This window comes from Bactrocera oleae, unplaced genomic scaffold, assembly GCF_042242935.1.
Source record: "Bactrocera oleae isolate idBacOlea1 unplaced genomic scaffold, idBacOlea1 ctg00000009.1, whole genome shotgun sequence".
Lineage (NCBI taxonomy): Eukaryota > Metazoa > Arthropoda > Insecta > Diptera > Tephritidae > Bactrocera > Bactrocera oleae.
The window spans coordinates 1,702,501-1,721,653 of record NW_027212752.1 but is presented as its reverse complement, the minus strand read 5'-3'; the positions used below and the strand labels follow the sequence as shown (position 1 = coordinate 1,721,653).

The 19,153-nt window shown below is 28.7% G+C and overlaps 2 protein-coding genes across 2 annotated transcripts; one reads left to right on the top strand and one right to left on the bottom strand.

Annotated features, from left to right (window-relative positions):
- The first annotated feature begins 13,317 nt into the window (after positions 1–13,317).
- LOC138858309 (uncharacterized) lies at positions 13,318–15,299 on the top strand. Its single transcript, XM_070112798.1, has 2 exons — positions 13,318–15,214; positions 15,280–15,299. The coding sequence occupies exons 1-2, from the start codon at positions 13,318–13,320 to the stop codon at positions 15,297–15,299; spliced, it is 1,917 nt and encodes a 638-aa protein (XP_069968899.1).
- A 2-nt stretch (positions 15,300–15,301) lies between these two features.
- LOC138858308 (uncharacterized) lies at positions 15,302–18,076 on the bottom strand. Its single transcript, XM_070112797.1, has 2 exons — positions 16,568–18,076; positions 15,302–15,381 (listed from the first exon to the last, which is right to left on the bottom strand). The coding sequence occupies exons 1-2, from the start codon at positions 18,051–18,053 to the stop codon at positions 15,302–15,304; spliced, it is 1,566 nt and encodes a 521-aa protein (XP_069968898.1). The 5' UTR covers positions 18,054–18,076.
- Between the last annotated feature and the right edge of the window lie 1,077 nt (positions 18,077–19,153).

Below are 19,153 nucleotides of genomic sequence, written 5' to 3'. Positions count from 1 at the left end.
ATAATTTTTTTGTATTTTTTTAATTCAAAGTCAAAGAATTTTAATTTATTGAAAGTATTAATAATTAATCAATAATAAATTTTTAATACAAAAGTTGCTGCCCTTATTAACGTACTTACAAATATACTTGATGGATTTGACAGAACTGCAAAGCTCAACATTAATATGAGCTTTATACGTTTTGGAGAGTAGTGGTGAGTATGGTACCACCCATTGATTGTCAATTTCTAATTGTACAGAATTTGATGTTCTCATTTGAAATGTATGGCCGCCACTATCAGCGTTTCTGCAGCGATAGAATGGATAACCATCAATATCAGTAATGGTATCGTTTGTTAATTTCTTAGGAAAATTTTTTTTACATCTTCTATTTTCCATGCATGGTGATGTCATGTTAAAAGCTCCACACGGTCCATGAATCATCTTGATCAATTGAAGAATCTGGAATTTCCGCTGAAATAATTTGATCAATTTCCTCTGGACGAATTCTATCTTCAAGCCAAATTAAAATGTGAGCATGAGGTAAGCCTCGTTTCTGCCACTCAATTGAATATAACCAACAACATGTTTTGCCAAAACCTGAATATTTTACAATAAAATCAATCAAAGATTTCAACTTTTGTTTAAACACTCGTGAAGTAATATCGTGACGATGTATTGATTGTTGACCTGGTAATAGTAAAGATTGGATTTCCTCCCAATTTTGATTGCACGTAAATGTTATAAACAAATCTGGACGACCGTAATGACGCACATAAGTCATTGCATCCTGTATGTATTCTTGCATGTTTCTTGGACTACCTATGTAGCTTGAAGGTAAAATAACAGCACTGCCGATTTCATTGGTGTTTAAATTTCCATCAACGTTTCCAACAATAGCATTTCGTAAGTGAATGTAATCCTCTGATCGTAGTTTAGCTTGGTTGAACCGAATGAATCGCAAACGTTCGCTTTCAATCTTAGCAAACATATCTACAACGTATTGATGATACAATTGACGATATCGAAGGATATAGTTGTCCTGATTGTGTCTAATCATTAATCGATATGCATAGTAGTTCATTGAACTAACAGTTTTATGTAATTCATTACCATTGACTGGATTACACTGTTTAATGTTGATATGATATCCATCTTGTCCTTGCCAGAATATCAGTGGGTACTGGAGTGCATCGTACGAACGGTGCAAATCTGAAATTCTACTCACTGAATTATCTCGGCGAGTAATTTTTATAGATCTGTTGTCAACTGGATCACCAACCATAATAATAGCAACTTCATCAACGGTTGGAGCATTGAATCTGCCGGCGTGTTCTCCCAAAGGTACTTTGTCCGCTTTGATGACAATTTGATAATTGCCACTTTTTAATTGTGGTGACACTCTTTTAAACAATTGAAGCAATTGCCCATAAAATAGATTTGCAGAAATTTTGGATCTTCATTTGGCATTGGCATCAATGATCCAATTTGATGGTATACTTGGCCTTGAATTTTAAATGTTGTCTCAAAATTACGACCATTAGATGACAGATCACAAACTTTGGATGCTCCAAACGACGTCATTTGAAAGCAAGGATTTAATTTTCGCGTCTTACGCAAAAATAATTTCGACTCATTTGAAATGCCAGAAAGAAGAGATTTCAAAGGTTCAGGTGGAGTAGAAAGTGGTGACAAAACAACTTTTCCTGATGCACAACACATGCCGGGTGTTTCATTGCGAAATTTTAACGCCTGACAATATTGGCATATTTTGTCCATGGCACCAATAGTAACTTTGGAATGAGCCGAGTAATTGATGTCTGGTTCATAATTAAAAGAAAGACGAACAATTGATCCACGTGTTACTGCCCGGCTGGTCCGCTGATTTTCTTGGTTTCGCAGTCTAAATGAATCTACGTGTTGTTCACGTGCCAGCCTGGTTCTCAATGCATTTTCTTGTCGACGATTATCACGCTGTTCTCGGGACTCTCGAACACGAATTTCAGCTGTGCGAATTCTTTGAGTTGCATTTCTTTCTTCACTCTGTTCGACTGATTCATTAGCTCTTTGAACACATGCATATCAAGTCTTCTTGATACGGGCATTAAGGTTAGATTTTCTTGGCCGCAATTTACTAAAAATATTAATTTAATTTTTAATGTGAATGAATTTCGTTGTTTTCGGATTTTGTATATTTGGCTGTATTTATGTAACTGTCAAAGTAATGTAAGCAACGAAGACAAAATGAAAAATTATTCAAAAGAAGCGACGTCAAATTATACAGGCAAAATAACACATGTATAGTGTGTAGTCTATAAGAAAGTATACCACATTAATGTGTGTTGCCATCTATCAGGTGCACAGGACAAAATTTTACAGTTCTCTGTAAAGAAACTCGCTTGAGGCGCCATCTGTTCCAGACTTATGGAACCTACGACTAATGACAACAATCAACATTGATGATCAGTTTATTGTTAATTATTAATTGTTGAGACGATTAATTGAAATAATAACTATCCTATCATTCAAGTTGGACCAAACTACATATACATGCCAATTTTCATGAATATCAGTTGACTCGTTTTTGAGTTATTTCGGAACATACACAGTGACACTGGATTTTTATATATTAAGATAATGCATTACAAGGAGTTAAAAAAAAAAAAAACAGAAAAACATTCAAAACATTGTATAATTCAAAACATTTTGAATGAAAAGAACAAAAAGAAAACTTTTTTTTCTTTTTTATTCTTTTTTTTATTTTGTTTTTATATAATTATTTTTTTTTTCTTTTCGGATAGGAACACAATAATGATCCTTCCGCAGGTTTACCTACGGAAACCTTGTTACGACTTTTACTTCCTCTAAATAATCAAGTTCGGTCAACTTTTGCGAAACAACCGTGAAACACAAGGCGTCACAGTGATCACGTCCGGAGACCTCACTAAATAATTCAATCGGTAGTAGCGACGGCGGTGTGTACAAAGGGCAGGGACGTAATCAATGCGAGTTAATGACTCACACTTACTGGGAATTCCAACTTCATGTGAACAGTTTCAGTTCACAATCCCAAGCATAAAAGTGGTTCAGCGGTTTACCCGGACCTCTCGGTCTAGGTAATACACGTTGATACTTTCATTGTAGCGCGCGTGCAGCCCAGGACATCTAAGGGCATCACAGACCTGTTATTGCTCAATCTCGTTACTGCTAGACGCAATTTGTCCATTTAAGAAGCTAGTGTCCTTATAATGGGACAAACCAACAGGTACGACTCCACTTATATAAACACATTCAAACACTTGTACATTCAAGATGAACGCATGAATGAAGGCTATATAAGCTTCAACACCATAATCCTTCCGTCAATTCCTTTAAGTTTCAGCTTTGCAACCATACTTCCCCCGGAGCCCAAAAGCTTTGGTTTCCCGGGAAGCGACTGAGAGAGCCATAGTAGTAGCTACACCCAATTGCTAGCTGGCATCGTTTATGGTTAGAACTAGGGCGGTATCTGATCGCCTTCGAACCTCTAACTTTCGTTCTTGATTAATGAAAACATCTTTGGCAAATGCTTTCGCTTAAGTTAGTCTTACGACGGTCCAAGAATTTCACCTCTCGCGTCGTAATACTAATGCCCCCAAACTGCTTCTATTAATCATTACCTCTTGATCTAAAAACCAATGAAAGTGGAACAGAGGTCTTATTTCATTATTCCATGCACAAAATATTCAGGCATTTGGAGCCTGCTTTAAGCACTCTAATTTGTTCAAAGTAATTGTACCGGCCCACAACAACACTCGATGAAGAGCACTGAAGCAGGTTTAAATAGGAGGAATATATAAAAAATACATTGTATTAATTATATATAAGAACTCCACCGGTAATGCGCTTACATACATAAGGTAATGTACACACCACAATTATAGTTGTACTACCCGTATGAAGCACAAATTCAACTACGAACGTTTTAACCGCAACAACTTTAATATACGCTATTGGAGCTGGAATTACCGCGGCTGCTGGCACCAGACTTGCCCTCCTTTTCCAATTTCCATTCCAATTACAGGGCCTCGGATATGAGTCCTGTATTGTTATTTTTCGTCACTACCTCCCCGAACTGGGTGTGGGTAATTTACGCGCCTGCTGCCTTCCTTAGATGTGGTAGCCGTTTCTCAGGCTCCCTCTCCGGAATCGAACCCTGATTCCCCGTTACCCGTTGCAACCATGGTAGTCCTAGATACTACCATCAAAAGTTGATAGGGCAGACATTTGATAGATCTGTCGTCGGTACGAGACCATACGATCTGCAAGTTATCTAGAGTTCAACCAATATAACGATCGAATGAAAGCTTGGTTTTAGCCTAATAAAAGCACACGTTCCAAAAGGTCCGTGTTTAGTTTGCATGTATTAGCTCTAGAATTACCACAGTTATCCAAGTAACTGTTAACGATCTATGGAACCATAACTGATATAATGAGCGTTTTGCGGTTTCACTTTTGATTTGTTTGTACATGCATGGCTTAATCTTTGAGATAAGCATATAACTACTGGCAGGATCAACCAGAATAATATAATTTCTTTTTTATATAATATTTTTTATATTATATAAAAATTTAAAATGATATTTTCTTATTTGAAAATTATACACAAATACACAAAACATAAAACATAAAAACATTTACAATATACACAACAATTTTTCTATGTTTCTTTCTTTATTATATTTCTTTGAATTGATTTTTTTTTCATTATATTTCATTTCTATTGTGTGATTTTGTAATGGATTTTTTTAATCTTTGTTTTGGTATCGTGAAAAGAATTTTCGTTCTCTATACATATTATTATTTAATTATGTAAGAACGATATTTCTTCTTATATTGGCAAAATTTTCAAATAATATCATTCTATACATTTTACTTTATTTCAATGCATATAGTAATATATATATCTTTTTTTAAGAGTATATACATTTTTTTCTTGATTTGAAATTAATAATTTCAAATTCTATTATATTTATTTCAATAATAAATATATGATATAAAGTATTTTCGGGTGCAACACATTAATATTTTATTATATTTAAAAACCATCCTTTTACACATATATTTTATGAGTAAATATTAGAATAGCTCACAAATAAAACTAAAATATTGTTTAATATTTATTTCTACAATATGTTAGTATAGAATAATAGATTTTTATTTTTTTGTATAAAACAAAATCTATTTCTATTTAAACTAACTGTAGGAAACCAGGAATAAAAAACGCTCATATTATACAATATGTTAGTACAGAATATAGAGTTTTGTATAAAACAAAATCTATTTCTATTTAAACTAACTGTATAAAAACCAGGAATAAAAAATTATTATTTCTACAATATGTTAGCCACATAGAATATATAGAGTTTTGTATAAAACAAAATCTATTTCCGTTTAAACTAACTGTAGGAAACCAGGATTAAAAAACGCTCATAATATACAATATGTTAGTACAGAATATAGAGTTTTGTATAAAACAAAATCTATTTCTATTTAAACTAACTGTATAAAAACCAGGAATAAAAAACGCTCATAATATACAATATGTTAGTACAGAATATAGAGTTTTGTATAAAACAAAATCTATTTCTATTTAAACTAACTGTATAAAAACCAGGAATAAAAAATTTTTATTTCTACAATATGTTAGCCACATAGAATATATAGAGTTTTGTATAAAACAAAATCTATTTCTATTTAAACTAACTGTAGGAAACCAGGAATAAAAAATGCTCATAATATACAATATGTTAGTACAGAATATAGAGTTTTGTATAAAACAAAATATATTTCTATTTAAACTAACTGTATAAAAACCAGGAATAAAAAACGCTCATAATATACAATATGTTAGTACAGAATATAGAGTTTTGTATAAAACAAAATCTATTTCTATTTAAACTAACTGTATAAAAACCACGAATAAAAATTTTTTATTTCTACAATATGTTAGCCACATAGAATATATAGAGTTTTGTATAAAACAAAATCTATTTCTATTTAAACTAACTGTAGGAAACCAGGAATAAAAAACGCTCATATTATACAATATGTTAGTACAGAATATAGAGTTTTGTATAAAACAAAATCTATTTCTATTTAAACTAACTGTATAAAACCAGGAATAAAAAGGCACACAAAATCAACTTCCATTTTCATATTTACTTAAAAATACATATAAAGTAAAAAATATTTCCATATAAATACTAAGTAAATAAAGTCATACAAGTACGAAAATTTTCATACAAGTACTAAATACATAAATCATATAAGTATAGTAATATTCATACATATAAGTATTTAAAAACAACTTCTTACTAATAAACTAACATAAGGAATTCAAATATATAAAAGTATAATACATTTCCTAGCAGAAAAAAATTTTCATATAAGTACTAAATGTATAAAGTCTATGAAGTAATAAATTTTCATATAAGTACTATTTCAGTATATGTCAATTTGAGCAGATTTGTGCAAATTTGTTAAAAATGTTCTCTGTCATGTTGACGTTACCAACCCGAAAATATATGGAAAAATTCTTTTAACCTATTTAAAATTTAAAAACTCATATATACGTGGGTAATTTATATCATTTTCAAATATCGTCATGGTCATAATACAACTAATAACATCAAAAGTATTTTTACAATCGATTTTTTTTTTTAAATTTTTAACTTGTATGACTTCATATTTAATACTTATATGAAAATTTATTACTTCATAGACTTTATACATTTAATACTTATATGAAAATTCATTACTTCATAGACTTTATATTTCTTATACTTATATAAAAATTTATTACTTCATAGACTTTATACATTTAATACTTATATGAAAATTTATTACTTCATAGACTTTATACATTTAATACTTATATGAAAATTCATTACTTCATAGACTTTATATTGTTTATACTTATATAAAAATTTATTACTTAATAGACTTTATATTTTGCTTCATAGACTTTATACATTTAATACTTATATGAAAATTTATTACTTAATAGACTTTATACATTTAATACTTATATGAAAATTTATTACTTCATAGACTTTATACATATAATACTTATATAAAAATTCATTACTTCATAGACTTTATATTTTTTATACTTATATAAAAATTTATTACTTCATAGACTTTATATTTTACTTCATAGACTTTATACATTTAATACTTATATGAAAATTTATTACTTCATAGACTTTATACATTTAATACTTATATGAAAATTCATTACTTCATAGACTTTATATTTTTTATACTTATATAAAAATTTATTACTTCATAGACTTTATACAATTAATACTTATATGAAAATTTATTACTTCATAGACTTTATACATTTAATATTTATATGAAAATTTATTACTTCATAGACTTTATACAATTAATACTTATATGAAAATTTATTACTTCATAGACTTTATACATTTAATACTTATATGAAAATTTATTACTTCATAGACTTTATACTTTAATACTTATATGAAAATTTATTACTTCATAGACTTTATACAATTAATACTTATATGAAAATTTATTACTTCATAGACTTTATACATTTAATACTTATATGAAAATTTATTACTTCATAGACTTTATACATTTAATACTTATATGAAAATTTATTACTTCATAGACTTTATACATTTAATACTTATATGAAAATTCATTACTTCATAGACTTTATATTGTTTATACTTATATAAAAATTTATTACTTAATAGACTTTATATTTTGCTTCATAGACTTTATACATTTAATACTTATATGAAAATTTATTACTTAATAGACTTTATACATTTAATACTTATATGAAAATTTATTACTTCATAGACTTTATACAATTAATACTTATATGAAAATTTATTACTTCATAGACTTTATACAATTAATACTTATATGAAAATTTATTACTTCATAGACTTTTTACTTTAATACTTATATGAAAATTTATTACTTCATAGACTTTATACAATTAATACTTATATGAAAATTTATTACTTCATAGACTTTATACATTTAATACTTATATGAAAATTTATTACTTCATAGACTTCATACAATTAATACTTATATGAAAATTTATTACTTCATAGACTTTATACATTTAATACTTATATGAAAATTTATTACTTCATAGACTTCATACAATTAATACTTATATGAAAATTTATTACTTCATAGACTTTATACAATTAATACTTATATGAAAATTTATTACTTCATAGACTTTATACATTTAATATTTATATGAAAATTTATTACTTCATAGACTTTATACAATTAATACTTATATTAAAATTTATTACTTCATAGACTTTATACATTTAATACTTATATGAAAATTTATTACTTCATAGACTTTACTACTTATATGAAAATTTACTACTTCATAGATTTTATACAATTAATAATTATATGAAAATTTATTACTTCATAGACTTTATACAATTAATACTTATATGAAAATTTATTACTTCATAGACTTTATACATTTAATACTTATATGAAAATTTATTACTTCATAGACTTTATACATTTACTACTTATATGAAAATTTATTACTTCATAGACTTTATACAATTAATACTTATATGAAAATTTATTACTTCATAGACTTTTTACTTTAATACTTATATGAAAATTTATTACTTCATAGACTTTATACAATTAATACTTATATGAAAATTTATTACTTCATAGACTTTATACATTTAATACTTATATGAAAATTTATTACTTCATAGACTTTATACAATTAATACTTATATGAAAATTTATTACTTCATAGACTTTATACAATTAATACTTATATGAAAATTTATTACTTCATAGACTTTATACATTTAATATTTATATGAAAATTTATTACTTCATAGACTTTATACAATTAATACTTATATGAAAATTTATTACTTCATAGACTTTATACATTTAATACTTATATGAAAATTTATTACTTCATAGACTTTATACTTTAATACTTATATGAAAATTTATTACTTCTAGATTTTATACAATTAATACTTATATGAAAATTTATTACTTCATAGACTTTATACAATTAATACTTATATGAAAATTTATTACTTCATAGACTTTATACATTAAATATTTATATGAAAATTTATTACTTCATAGACTTTATACATTTAATACTTATATGAAAATTTATTCCTTCATAGACTTTATACTTCATAGACTTTATACATTTAATACCTATATGAAAATTTATTACTTCATAGACTTTTTACATTTAATACTTATGTGAAAATTTATTACTTCATAGACTTTGTACATTTAATATTTATATGAAAATTTATTACTTCATAGACTTTATACATTTAATACTTATATGAAAATTTATTAATTCATAGACTTTATACATTTAATACTTATATGAAAATTTATTCCTTCATAGACTTTATATTTTACTTCATAGACTTTATACATTTAATACTTATATGAAAATTTATTACTTCATAGACTTTATACATTTAATACTTATATGAAAATTTATTACTTCATAGACTTTTTACATTTAATACTTATGTGAAAATTTATTACTTCATAGACTTTGTACATTTAATATTTATATGAAAATTTATTACTTCATAGACTTTATACATTTAATACTTATATGAAAATTTATTACTTCATAGACTTTATACATTTAATACTTATATGAAAATTTATTACTTCATAGACTTTTTACATTTAATACTTATGTGAAAATTTATTACTTCATAGACTTTGTACATTTAATATTTATATGAAAATTTATTACTTCATAGACTTTATACATTTAATACTTATATGAAAATTTATTACTTCATAGACTTTATACAATTAATACTAATATGAAAATTTATTACTTCATAGACTTTATACATTTAATACTTATATGAAAATTCATTACTTCATAGACTTTATATTTTTTATACTTATATAAAAATTTATTACTTCATAGACTTTATATTTTACTTCATAGACTTTATACATTTAATACTTATATGAAAATTTATTACTACATAGACTTTTTACATTTAATACTTATGTGAAAATTTATTACTTCATAGACTTTGTACATTTAATATTTATATGAAAATTTATTACTTCATAGACTTTATACATTTAATACTTATATGAAAATTTATTACTTCATAGACTTTATACATTTAATACTTATATGAAAATTTATTACTTCATAGACTTTTTACATTTAATACTTATGTGAAAATTTATTACTTCATAGACTTTGTACATTTAATATTTATATGAAAATTTATTACTTCATAGACTTTATACATTTAATACTTATATGAAAATTTATTACTTCATAGACTTTATACATTTAATACTTATATGAAAATTTATTACTTCATAGACTTTTTACATTTAATACTTATGTGAAAATTTATTACTTCATAGACTTTATACATTTAATACTTATATGAAAATTTATTACTTCATAGACTTTATACAATTAATACTAATATGAAAATTTATTACTTCATAGACTTTATACATTTAATACTTATATGAAAATTCATTACTTCATAGACTTTATATTTTTTATACTTATATAAAAATTTATTACTTCATAGACTTTATATTTTACTTCATAGACTTTATACATTTAATACTTATATGAAAATTTATTACTACATAGACTTTTTACATTTAATACTTATATGAAAATTTATTACCTCATAGACTTTATACAATTAATAGTTATATGAAAATTTATTACTTCATAGACTTTATACATTTAATACTTATATGAAAATTTATTACTTCATAGACTTTATACAATTAATACTTATATGAAAATTTATTACTTCATAGACTTTATACATTTAATATTTATATGAAAATTTATTACTTCATAGACTTTATACAATTAATACTTATATGAAAATTTATTACTTCATAGACTTTATACATTTAATACTTATATGAAAATTTATTACTTCATAGACTTTATACTTTAATACTTATATGAAAATTTATTACTTCATAGATTTTATACAATTAATACTTATATGAAAATTTATTACTTCATAGACTTTATACATATAATACTTATATGAAAATTCATTACTTCATAGACTTTATATTTTTTATACTTATATAAAAATTTATTACTTCATAGACTTTATATTTTACTTCATAGACTTTATACATTTAATACTTATATGAAAATTTATTACTTCATAGACTTTATACATTTAATACTTATATGAAAATTCATTACTTCATAGACTTTATATTTTTTATACTTATATAAAAATTTATTACTTCATAGACTTTATATTTTACTTCATAGACTTAATACATTTAATACATATATGAAAATTTATTACTTCATAGACTTTATACAATTAATACTAATATGAAAATTTATTACTTCATAGACTTTATACAATTAATACTTATATGAAAATTTATTACTTCATAGACTTTATACATTTACTACTTATATGAAAATTTATTACTTCATAGACTTTATACATTTAATACTTATATAAAAATTTATTACTTCATAGACTTTATACATTTAATACTTATATGAAAATTTATTACTTCATAGACTTTATACAATTAATACTTATATGAAAATTTATTACTTCATAGACTTTAGACATTTACTACTTATATGAAAATTTATTACTTCATAGACTTTATACAATTAATACTTAAATGAAAATTTATTACTTCATAGACTTTATACATTTAATGCTTATATGAAAATTCACTATTTCTTAATTTTCATTTAATATTGCAAGCAAAGTATTTTGGTTAACATTTTTATTTTCATGTTATTAAAACACTTGATATACTATTATACCATATTGTATAATATGATTTTAATTCAATTACTATATTACTTTGGTATATTAAATGATAGTCGTTTGATAACAATCCCAACACTTACCTTATTTTCAATAAATATTGAAAACAAAGTTTTATGCGTTCAAATTTTTATTTTCATGTTATGATTCTCTCAAACACTCATTAATATACCATTTGTATAATATGCTTTAATTTCAATTACTTTATTACTTTTGGTATATTAAATGATAGTCGTTTGATAACAATCCCAACACTTACCTTATTTTCAATAAATATTGAAAACAAAGTTTTATGCGTTCAAATTTTTATTTTCATGTTATGATTCTCTCAAACACTCATTAATATACCATATTGTATAATATGCTTTTATTTCAATTACTTTATTACTTTTGGTATATTAAATGATAGTCGTTTGATAACAATCCCAACACTTACCTTATCTATAATATAAAAATGAATCGCAAAATGTGTTGGTAAGCGCATAACTCAACAACGCCTGGACCAATTTAGCTAAATCTTTTTTTTAAATTTTCGTTGAAGTTCAAGGATGGTTTTTACGGCGATAAAAATTATAATTATTGCTGGAAAAACCCTAAAAATAGCCCTTTTCTTTTTCCCATAAAAATGATTTGTAACTAAAACGTAGTCAATTTGAGCTTTATTGCTATGGTATAAAGTTCATATTAAATTACAAGCACTCACTGTTGTCTAAGCAATGTAGGTGTGTTCTTAACGTCAAAGATCATATCTATCAAAACAATGTGCGTGTGTGCGTTGGAGCTCAGAATATATAGTTGGAGGAGTTTAATGTGGCGTTCCGAAACTAGCGGACCAACAGTGTTTTATTATTTTTAATATCCAAATTTTAAGTACGGCTTAAAAGGATTTGACTTCAAGTCATATAAAATTTAAAAAGAAAAAAGTTGTCTGTTACCTAATCTACTGAGTTTGCTTTTGACGACTGATACACGAAACAAATTCGTATATAGTTTTTTGTGCAGAGTGTTTACTTAGTTAGTGTTTGTTTAGTTCGTGATTAGTGAAAAAATAATTTATATTTGATATGCCTCCTATAAGACGAAGCAATTTAGGTAGAAGAACCAGAAATGCTACAAACCAAGCTAATTACCGATCTAATCGTACTGCACAAGAACGTGACGACGGAAATGAACGTGAAAGAATTCGGATATCACAAACGCGTGAAGCGCGAGCGCGACATTCAACTAATAATCGCGCAAGTTTGAATCGAGCTGCTTTCAGTTACGATGTGTCAATTGACTACAGTAACTACCAATATTTTGTTATTGGTTCTATGAACTCGGTTTGCTCACACTGTAAGGCATTAAAATACAAAAACGAAACCAATGGATTGTGTTGCGCAAATGGTAAAGTGAAATTGATACCATTGGATCCACCACCAGAACCATTGTACTCATGATACATGGTCCCTGTGGAACTCTTAATCAAAATTCACCGTGTATGATGGATGGTAAATGTTCAAAACGATATCCACGGACATTAATATCGGAAACAATTACTGGTAATGACGGTTATCCATTGTATCGTCGCAGATCGACAGCAGACAATGGAAAATCAACAATTGTCAAATTAAATCAACAAGATATTGAAATAGATAATCGTTGGATTGTTCCATATTCACCCATTTTATCAAAGACATTCAAAGCACACATCAACGTTGAATCTTGCCATTCAGTGAAATCTATTAAATACATTTGCAAATATGTAACCAAAGGGAGTGATATGGCTGTGATTGGAATTGGTGCAGAGAATTCCAATGATGAAGTTACCCAATACCAAATGGGCCGCTACGTCAGTAGTAATGAAGCAGTTTTGCGAATATTTTCTTTTCCTATTCATGAGAGACACCCTTCTGTTGTTCACTTAGCTGTGCATTTAGAAAATGGACAAAGAGTGTATTTTACAGCACAGAACGCAGTACAAAGAGCTGCTCAGCCACCATCTACTACATTAACCAGTTTTTTTGAGACATGCCAAAACGATTATTTCGCACAAACATTGCTATATTCTGAAATGCCAAAATATTATACCTGGAATCAATCCTCAAGGAGATTTATACGACGGAAACAAGGAAAACCAGTTCCAGGATATACAGATGTATATTCCACCGATGCGATTGGCCGGATTTATTCAGTACATCCAAGCAATGATGAATGTTTTTACTTACGACTGCTATTAGTCAATGTAGGTGGCCCAACATCATTCCAACAGTTACGAACTGTTGATGGTGAATTGTGTGGATCCCACAGAGAAGCCTGTCAACGTTTGCAATTGCTTGAAAATGACGCTCATTGGGATCAAACTCTCAATGATGCTGTAATATCATCACACGCTCACCAAATACGAACATTGTTTTCTATAATCATATCTACATGCTTCCCATCAAACCCAATTGATTTGTGGATCAAGTACAAAGATTATATGTGTGATGATATTTTGTATCAAATACGGAATAGAATGGGAAATCCAAATATACAAATCAGTGAAGAAATTTACAATGAAGTATTGATTTCAATTGAGGACATGTGCTTGATAATGTCAAACAAACTATTAATTCAATTAGGCCTGACCGCGCCCAATCGTCCAATACATGACGCTTTTAACCAAGAGCCTCGAGAAAAACTGTATGATCTCAACTCTTTGAAAGAATTAATTCAAACAAATCTTCCACTGTTAAATGAACAACAGAAGTATGTATTTGAAACTCTTATGAAAGTAACAAATGATGAAACTGGAGGCATTTACTTCTTAGATGCACCTGGTGGTACAGGAAAAACTTTTTTGATTTCATTAATATTAGCAACAATTCGCTCACAAAATAAAATTGCACTTGCACTCGCTTCGTCGGGAATCGCAGCAACTTTGCTTGAAGGTGGTCGAACAGCCCATTCAGCACTAAAATTGCCATTAAATATGCAAAGCAATGAAACTCCAACCTGCAACGTTTCGAAGAACTCTGCAATGGCAAAGGTTTTGCAGCAATGCAAATTGATTGTTTGGGATGAATGCACGATGGCACATAAAAAATCTTTGGAGGCTTTAGACAGAACCTTAAAAGATCTACGGAGCAATAATAACCGATTTGGTGGTGCAATGATTTTATTAGCAGGAGATTTTCGTCAAACATTGCCAGTGATTCCACGATCAACGCCAGCTGATGAACTCAATGCATGTCTAAAGTCCTCAAATGTGTGGAAACATGTCAAAGTACTTCATTTAAGTAAGAATATGCGTGTCGAATTGCAAAATGACCAATCTGGAAACATATTCTCTAAACAACTCATTGACATTGGTAATGGCAAATTTCCTATAGACATGTTGACTGGCTGCATTAACTTTCCTCAAAGTTTTTGTCAGTTAACTCGATCAAAAGATGAACTTATTCAGAAGGTGTTTCCAGATGTTTCTCAAAATCAAAATACAGAAACCATGATTGGTTGAGCGAACGAGCTATACTGGCTGCAAAAAACATAGATGTAAATGAATTAAATTTCAAAATTCAAGAACAAATTACAGGCGAATTGAGGATATATAAATCAGTTGATTCGGCTACTAATCAAGATGATGTAGTCAACTAACCACCGGAATTTTTAAACTCGCTGGATTTGCCAGGATTGCCACCTCACAATCTTCAATTAAAGGTTGGATCGGTGGTTATAATGTTGCGAAATATCAACCAACCGCGTCTTTGCAACGGTACACGGTTAGCGATAAAAAAATTACTAAACAATGTGATAGAAGCAACTATACTCAAAGGAAAGTATAAAGGAGAAGATGTTCTTATACCGCGCATCCCAATGATTCCGACTGATGTGCCATTTGAGTTTAAACGACTACAGTTTCCAGTACGGCTTGCTTTTTCTATGACTATAAACAAGTCCCAGGGGCAATCATTAAGTGTTTGTGGTATTAATCTAGAAAACCCATGTTTCTCACATGGTCAATTGTATGTTGCCTGTTCCCGTGTTGGAAAACCATCAGATTTTTTTATCTATGCGCCAGGTAATCAAACAAAAAACATCGTATACCACAAGGCACTACAATGATAATAATAATAATTATGATTCACATGATTAACAATAAAGCGATTACTTATTTTTAAATCCTTATATATGTTTTATTTAATTATTTTTTATTCACAACGCCCTATCACCAGGGTGACGGTTCTGTTCAGGAGAATTTTTTAAAATACGTAGGCGAAACAAATGCCAAATTACAAATCTTTTTGACAGGACGAAGTCTGTCGGGAGTTTTTCTCGAGGCTCTTGGTTAAAAGCGTCATGCATTGGACGATTGGGCGCGGTCAGGCCTAATTGAATTAATAGTTTGTTTGACATTATCAAGCACATGTCCTCAATTGAAATCAATACTTCATTGTAAATTTCTTCACTGATTTGTATATTTGGATTTCCCATTCTATTCCGTATTTGATACAAAATATCATCACACATATAATCTTTGTACTTGATCCACAAATCAATTGGGTTTGATGGGAAGCATGTAGATATGATTATAGAAAACAATGTTCGTATTTGGTGAGCGTGTGATGATATTACAGCATCATTGAGAGTTTGATCCCAATGAGCGTCATTTTCAAGCAATTGCAAACGTTGACAGGCTTCTCTGTGGGATCCACACAATTCACCATCAACAGTTCGTAACTGTTGGAATGATGTTGGGCCACCTACATTGACTAATAGCAGTCGTAAGTAAAAGCATTCATCATTGCTTGGATGTACTGAATAAATCCGGCCAATCGCATCGGTGGAATATACATCTGTATATCCTGGAACTGGTTTTCCTTGTTTCCGTCGTATAAATCTCCTTGAGGATTGATTCCAGGTAAAATATTTTGGCATTTCAGAATATAGCAATGTTTGTGCGAAATAATCGTTTTGGCATGTCTCAAAAAAACTGGTTAATGTAGTAGATGGTGGCTGAGCAGCTCTTTGTACTGCGTTCTGTGCTGTAAAATACACTCTTTGTCCATTTTCTAAATGCACAGCTAAGTGAACAACAGAAGGGTGTCTCTCATGAATAGGAAAAGAAAATATTCGCCAAACTGCTTCATTACTACTGACGTAGCGGCCCATTTGGTATTGGGTAACTTCATCATTGGAATTCTCTGCACCAATTCCAATCACAGCCATATCACTCCCTTTGGTTACATATTTGCAAATGTATTTAATAGATTTCACTGAATGGCAAGATTCAACGTTGATGTGTGCTTTGAATGTCTTTGATAAAATGGGTGAATATGGAACAATCCAACGATTATCTATTTCAATATCTTGTTGATTTAATTTGACAATTGTTGATTTTCCATTGTCTGCTGTCGATCTGCGACGATACAATGGATAACCGTCGTTACCAGTAATTGTTTCCGATATCAATGTCCGTGGATATCGTTTTGAACATTTACCATCCATCATACACGGTGAATTTTGATTAAGAGTTGTACAGGGACCATGTATCATGTTTTTGATAACTACCTCATGCAATCCAGGATCTACTTGTACATTAGGGATTTCAGCTGATATCACTGCATCAACTTCATTTGGCCTTATCTTTTCAACCAACCAAATCAAAATGTGTGCATGTGGCAATCCTCGTTTCTGCCACTCCACAGAATACATCCAGCAGCGTGTCTCACCAAACACATTATGTTTTACGATGAAATCCATTAAAGATTTCAACTTTTGTCTAAAGACTCTGGCTGTAATATCATGACGATCAATGGGTGATTGCCCAGGGAATAACTCCTGCTTGATTTCTATCCATTGTGGATTGCATGTAAATGTGATGAACAAATCTGCTGTACCATAATGACGAACATACGACATGGCATCTTGAGCATATTCGTGCATATGCCGAGGGCTTCCGATGTATGTTGCTGGAAGAATAGTCATCCGACCGACATTCTGTGCATTTCCATCAGTATTAATCGCATCTCGAAGGTGAACATACTCTTCAGATCGGAGTTTAGTTTGATTCAACCTGATGAATGTTAATCTCTCCGTTTCAATTTTAACATACATATCAACAACATATTTGTGATATAATCGCCGACATTTCAATATGTGATTATCTTCATTTTCCCGAATCATTAGGCGGTATGAATAATAGTTCATTGAACTGACCTTTTTGTTGGTTTCAGAACCTGTAAATAGATTTTATTTTAATAACATTCAAAATACATAATATAATGACTGAGATATTTTAGTTACCTGTAATGGGATTTATCATTTTTATTGAGAAATCGTAGCCATCTTCACCTTGCCAAAATATAATGGGATATTGCAGTGCATCATATGAGCGGTGTGTTTCCTTTATACGTTGTAATTGATCATTCCGACGATGTAAAACAATATCACGGGATTCCAAGTTTTCTCCAACTACAACGATAGCAACTTCATCAATAGTTGGTGCATTAAAACGTCTTGTATGTTGACCTGCAGGTGTTTTATCAGCTCTGATTACAATTTTGTTATTATCGGATAGCATCAGATCCAAGGCAGTTTTAAACAATATAATCAATTGATTGTGTTGATGAAATAAAGTTTGTAATTGTTCTACAATAGACCTCTTTACTAAATTGTTATGTGCACAACGCAGATCAATTTCTTGTGGTGAATTGCTCATAAAATAAATTTGCAGGAATTTGTTGTCGTTATCTGACACTGGTAACAGTGAACCTGCTCTGTGATATATTTGCCCTTGTATCTGTAAATAAAAAAAAAATATTATGGTGTGGTATAAATTAATGGAGTGGATGTATATATTTAGTTTTAACTAATATCTATTAAATATAAAATATAATAAAAGTGTCACTGAAACTAAATCCCCATATAATGTGATGACTAAGTGATATATAAGTGATTAAGAAATTGAAGATTAGTGACACATCTTAACTTTGGTGCCAAAAAATTTTGTTCGCTAAAATAATTATGAGTAACTGCTATAATACATACCTTGAAAGTTGGCATAAAATTTTCCCGAACTACATTTGTTGCCCCAAATGAAGTCATTTGAAAGCAATTGTTATATTGTTGGATATGTGTCAAAAAGTGTATAGAATCTGTTCCTATTCCTGAAACCAATGAGTACAATGGTTCTGGTGGTGGATCCAATGGTATCAATTTCACTTTACCATTTGCGCAACACAATCCATTGGTTTCGTTTTTGTATTTTAATGCCTTACAGTGTGAGCAAACCAAGTTCATAGAACCAA